The sequence below is a fragment of the Cervus canadensis genome, chromosome 22 (assembly GCF_019320065.1).
Source record: "Cervus canadensis isolate Bull #8, Minnesota chromosome 22, ASM1932006v1, whole genome shotgun sequence".
Lineage (NCBI taxonomy): Eukaryota > Metazoa > Chordata > Mammalia > Artiodactyla > Cervidae > Cervus > Cervus canadensis.
Genome location: NC_057407.1, coordinates 27,476,274 through 27,482,447, shown reverse-complemented (window position 1 = coordinate 27,482,447; position 6,174 = coordinate 27,476,274). Strand labels below are relative to the sequence as shown.

At 42.8% G+C, this 6,174-nt stretch overlaps 1 protein-coding gene across 1 annotated transcript in view; it reads left to right on the top strand.

Moving 5' to 3' along the window:
• The first annotated feature begins 1,190 nt into the window (after positions 1 to 1,190).
• Positions 1,191 to 6,174, top strand: part of TMF1 (TATA element modulatory factor 1) — a 30,677-nt gene continuing 25,693 nt past the window's right edge. Inside the window, exons 1-2 of the mRNA XM_043443505.1 lie at positions 1,191 to 1,681; positions 4,407 to 5,605. Of these exons, the coding sequence (XP_043299440.1) occupies positions 1,540 to 1,681; positions 4,407 to 5,605 (1,341 nt within the window). The 5' untranslated portion in view covers positions 1,191 to 1,539. The remainder of the gene's footprint in view (positions 1,682 to 4,406; positions 5,606 to 6,174) is intronic.

Genomic DNA, 6,174 nt, shown 5'->3' with positions numbered 1-6,174 from the left:
CAGTCAGTTTATAGGTACTGTATACAGATTCAGCTTACAGGTGCTATATACAGGTACAACAGTAATTCTTGTGTAAGTAGCCTTGTGAGAACGTGATAGTGTATCTTCATCTGAGAGCCGAATAGAATTGGAAATTTAGGTCATTTACCTCAAACTACACAGTTAGAAGTCTTGGAAGGAATTCCAAGTCTAACCTGACACTTGCTCAGGCTACTTACTTAGCTAAAGCTGTTTGAAGTTACGTGAGTTATTTAGTACTACTTTGTACATTACTGAATTGTAAAGGTTTCATTATGCACATTTTTACGAAGTTAGATAAAGTGATCAGAAGATCATAACTTCTCAAGGGCAGAGTTTAAATCTGGCTAAAAAATAAATAAATAAAAATAATTCGTTTATGGCATGGTCCCTTGCAGTGGGGTAAAATATTCATTAGGCAAAACAGGTGAGAGTGGGAGAGTGTAATTAGAATAGTGGGGACTGTGACATACTGGAGTGAAAATTATTTGTCAAAAGGGGCAACTGCTCCAGCTGACTGTTGGATGTTGGTGCACATATTTTTAAAAATCAGCTGGAAGTCTGGGTTTTTGTATGAAATCTTTTAAATGTTGATAGAATTTTAACATGGTGGCCAAAGCAAACAGCTGCTGACTAGATTAGGAAGGCCACCAATTGGATTTGTTTGATGAGCATATGCAAAAAAGGTGTATTTTAAACAATATGCACGGTATAGAGTACTAGTCTTAATGATAGTTTGTTTAAACTGTAGCTGAGAGTCGACCTGTATTCTGAGGAGGAGATTGTGTCTTGTTCTAATTCCTCCTTGTGGAAGATGGCATTTTACTTTCTCGGATTAGGTGGGCCGAGTAAGGTCTTTTATACGACGCCCAGTATTTTTAGACAAACCCAAACCCAAAGTTCCTCTTTGAGGCTGAGTTGACACAACTGATTAAATATTTGAGAGAAGGCTATAGAAGAGAAATGCAAGAGCCAACTTCCCTGTTGTTATTCATGGCAATGCGCTAGCTCTTAGTACGAGAGCTGTTTTCCAGGAAGGAACCCATCTGAAAACCTGCCTATTCCTCCCTAAGGAGTCAGTCTCTGCTGGTTTAGCCAGAGTTTATCCCGGGGCGAAGAATTTTCGCGGTACGCCTGGAACCAGTTTCAATACGAAGCGTTCCGCGTTCCTCGGTAACTATAGGTGAGCCTGCGTTCCCGGAAGTGACGTCACATTCTTCAGTTCTTCCGTCTATCAGCGGAACTCTGGGCTCCCGGAGTTGCCGGTTGTGTACGTGGAAGCAGCCAGCGCCTGCGCAGTTGGAACCTGTCGTCTCAGCTGTGTGGGGAGCGCCGAGGGTAACATCTCGGGCTCGGGGGAGACCTTCGGGGTCATGGTTTCCCACTGACAGGCCCCGCCGAGTGGAGAAGCAGGCGAGGCTCTCCCTGCACCCTCCCCCGGGCCCCCGACCGTCGGCCTGTCCCTTGGCCTTCCCGCTCGGTGCTGCCGCTGCCGCCAACGCCGGCGGTTGAGGAGGGGAGATGAGCTGGTTCAACGCCTCCCAGCTCTCCAGCTTCGCCAAGCAGGCCCTGTCCCAGGCCCAGAAGTCCATCGACAGGGTCCTAGATATCCAGGAAGAGGAGCCGAGCGCTTGGGCCGAGACCATTCCGTACGGAGAGCCAGGTAAGGGCGCGAGCGGCGGCGTCCCTCTATCCCGCGGGCGTCTCTCAAGAGGCCAACAGGTGAAGCGGGGGGCGGGGGGTGGGGGGCCGGGCTCCTGCCTGTCGCTGAGCGACGGACTCCTGAGCAAGTCCTCGGCCTCAGCACGGCCCCGAACGCTGCTTTGGCCTCTCAGGTGAGCGTTGCTGTGGTCCCGAGGGAAAACCCAGCCCCGGGGTCCCTCCTTAATTATGGCCCCGGGTTGGGGGCTGACGGGGACCCGATTCCGTGGTAGTGGCCCCGCGCCCTCGCTCCACAGACCTCGGAGGAGCGCCCCCTCCCCCTCCGCCCCCAGCCCCGGTGGGTTGCGTTCTCTTAGGGAGCACAGTATCGAAATCGGTCCGCAGGGACGGGAAGAACAGTCGCGAACACTTCGCGAGCTTGCAAGCGCGTCCTGTTCTCTGTTATGACCGTCTCTCCTGAGACGGTCCTCGGGGCGGGTGCTGCCCTGAGTGTGATACCGGGACGCGCGGTAACTTCCTCTCGGCCACTCCGCCAGGGGGAGGGTCCGTGGGGGCGCGCCCGGCGATTGCGGCTTGCTGCAAAGTCTAGTCCCTAAGAGCCCCGTCTCTCTGTCTCAGAGACCTTGGGCTTCATCTTTCAGGGATCTTCGGTTGCTTTCGGCGCTAAGTCTAAATCCTTTTGGTGTGTGGCGTGAAGATTGGCCCCTCTTTCGGAGTGTGAACCTCTAAGAGAAAGAATAAATTATTCCTGACTACTTCTTTCTGGTTTCTGTTTCTAATTTTACATCGTTGAGAAGTCAAGACCTAAATTTGAGGTACCTCATTTTAAGATAGTTTGGCTCAAGTGTTTATGTCATCATCCTGTTAACTTCAGTCCTGAATATTCATTGGAAGGACTGATGTTGAAGCTGAAACTCCCAATACTTTGGCCACCTAATGCGAAGAACTGACCCATTTGAAAAGACCCTGATGCTGGGAAAGATTGAAGGCGGGAGGAGAAGGGGACGACAGAGGATGAGATGGATGGATGGCATCACCGACTCAATGGACATGAGTTTGAGTAAACTCCGGGAGTTGGTGATGGACAGGGAGGCCTGGCGTGCTGAAGTCCATGAGGTCGAAAAGACTCGGACACGACTGAGTGACTGAATTGAACTGTATAGGACCTTGGTGGGAGTAGCTCAACTTCCTTTTTATCAGGCTACCCCACATATTGAATGACTAAACTTTGTAAGGATATTTCTTTCTGTGACACCCTGGACTTGAATCCTGTTCTGTGATTCATTTTTAAAAGAAAATAGGTTATCCACAATAGGTTCAGATTTTAGTGAAATGCCATAAATGTTCACTGATGACCTGTGTTTTACGTTGCCATCACTAAAAGATGAGCAGTGATTATCACATAATCATAATCACAAGTGGATATCGCATAATCCCGCGATTTGTGTAAAATTTTCTCAAACTGGCAAATTTGAGTTCTGTCACTCATTGACATAACTTAATACAGCGCTTTATCTTGCTCATTCCTTTGTATCTTTAATTTTGTTTTTAATTTTTTTTCTCAATTCTGCTTTACTGAATAAATGGATATAAAACTGTACCCCCAAGCTAAAGTTTCCTACATACCTCCAAAGTCATTAAATTAGGATAGACTTTAGTTTCCAGCTTGACAGCTTTTAGGAGTTTTTAGGTACTTGTGCTCTGCCCATCAGCTTCTAGTTGTTCAGAGTATGTGATAAATTCTGCTCAGCCACTTATGAATTTAGAAATGGGTGACTTTTAAAAAATTTTTTAAGAAATGCTTAAAGTATTTTAGCAAATATGCCATTCTTTGTTTATCATTGGGTTTTTCAGTAACATATTATTTGTATAACTGACACAATTACCTTTCTTGCCCAGAAGATGGTTATTTTCTCCTGTTTCTTTTTTTTTTTTTAATCCTAGTGTAAACTGCTGTCTTTATCAAAAAGCAATAGTTCTAAAGATGCATTTCTGAATTTCATATGACCTTCTACTAATTATTAACATGATTTAGAGTTCAGCAAGAGAACAAAAGTTTCTCAGGGAGTGGGTTTGAAGAGTGGGACTCGGAAAATGAGTTTGTCATTAAGTGGATGGAAATGAGTTTGTCCTTTAGAAGTTACTGTTCCCATTAGTTTACTTTGATCTTTGATAAAGAATGTTTGTCACCAGTATTTTGGGTTCAGTGTTGAATGTTACTGTCTGTCTAGCTGATAATGATGCTTTATCATTGATATTATAAGAATAAAATTAATATGAAACTAACTATATAGAAGGTAGATTCTATTTTTCATGACTGCACATGACCTGTAAGTGAAGATACTGCCTATTATTGTGAGATGCATAGTATGTAGTTTGGACTTGGCACGGATTATTAACATCTACCATTACTTTATTAATTTGTTGTAGGAGGGAATAACATACTTGTTTCTGGCATGCCAAGTCCAGTATTTCATCTTTGTTCCTAGTTCCTCTTGGGCAAATGCACACCAGTTTTCATCTTCATGGCCTAAAGTTAACCGATGAACTAATTAATTATGTTGTAAGTGAGGAGTGTAACAGATACAAATTACAGGTTGTACTTTGTAGAGTTTTAAAAAGACGTATTTATATTGACTTAACAATAATTATTGCAATTTGCATGTTTTATATATATGTGTGTGTGTAAAATTTTCTTTTTTAATTTTTTTTTTTTTTTGTCAAAGGAATAAGTCCCCCTGTCAGTGGAGGATGGGATACTTCAACCTGGGGGTTAAAATCCAACACTGAACCTCAGAGTCAGCCAGTAGTCTCTCCTAAAGCAATTACAAAGCCAGTTCGGAGAACTGTGGTAGATGAATCTGAAAATTTCTTCAGTGCCTTTCTCTCTCCAGCTGATGTCCAGACCATTCAGAAGAGCCCAGTGGTATCAAAACCACCAGCCAAGTCACAGCGACCAGAAGAAGTGAAAAGCACCTTACAGGAGTCCTTGCACACTGGACAGTCAAGAATACCTGATGCCACTGAGTCAAAAGTAATGGACTCCCCTCCATGTGTATCCGAGGAAACTCCGGCAGTCAGTACTCTGTCACCTGAAACTGAGCATAAGCATGAAGAAAGTGTTCATAAAGAATCTGATACGAAGGTGCCAACAGTGCATTTGAAAGTATCTGAAAGTGTTATGAATGTGAAAACAACTAGGGAAAATGTGTCTAGTATGTCTACACAGCCTCTCACAGCAGAACCCAAGGACATGGCTTTGGAACCTAAGGAACAAAAACATGAAGACCGACAGAGCAATACACCTTCTCCTCCTGTTAGTACCTTCTCGTCAGGTACTTCTACCACTAGTGATATTGAAGTTTTAGATCATGAAAGTGTAATAAGTGAGAGCTCAGCAAGTTCTAGACAGGAAAATACAGATTCAAAATCAAGCCTGCACTTGATGCAGACATCCTTTCAGCTTCTCTCAGCATCTGCTTGTCCTGAATATAATCGTTTAGATGATTTCCAAAAACTCACTGAGAGTTGCTGCTCATCTGATGCTTTTGAAAGAATAGACTCATTTAGTGTACAGTCATTAGATAGCCGTAGTGTCAGCGAAATCAATTCAGATGATGAACTGTCAGGCAGGGGATATTCTCTAGTACCTATTATACTTAGTTCTTCAACTCCAAAGACCAAAACAATTGAATCTGTTGAAGGAAAACCTGAAGAAGCAAATGAAACATTAATTATGCCCAATGAGGAAACAGAAATGGAAGAAAGTGGCCGAAGTGCAACTCCTGTTAACTGCGAACAGCCTGATATCTTGGTTTCTTCCGCATCAGTAAATGAAGGACACGCTGTCCTGGGTGAGGAGGCTGAGCAGCCTGAAGCTTCAAGACAGCCAGAAGCACCTTCTGAGAAGGAAGATGTCTGCAAGGTAACTCTAAGAAATGGAAGAGGATTTTTTGATATGCTTTTCAGAGATTAAATCATTGGTTTATTTTTAATGTTCAGTGAGGCCTAATAATTGTCTTGATTAAAAAAGACAGGCCTTTTGCCATTTAAGTGTGATGTTAAGGATCTTAAAGATGAAGAATTATTGACATTATTTGAAATTTCTCCAAGGCAACTCTGGTAACATAAGTTGATATTTCAGTGTAACTGAGCATAAAAAAATCCCATCATAGGCCTTTACTGTTGCATTATCACCTTAGTATTCTTTTGCTATATATTGTTTAATTTGTTAGTTTGTAAAGGACTATTTTATGTAAACAGATACCTTCAACTCCTTTGCAGATAGAGGTGCTCAAGCAAATCTAAATCTTACATGATTTTTCTTTCCCCAAACATTTTTTGCATGTTCACATTATTTGTAGGGAGATCTTAAATGAAAAAATTTGGTTTCAGGTCATTGATGTTTTTCTGTTACTAATTGTTTCATTTTGTTTTCTTGTTTATGTTGTTTTTGATATTTCATATTGATAGCTGTCTTAAATGAAAAAGAGA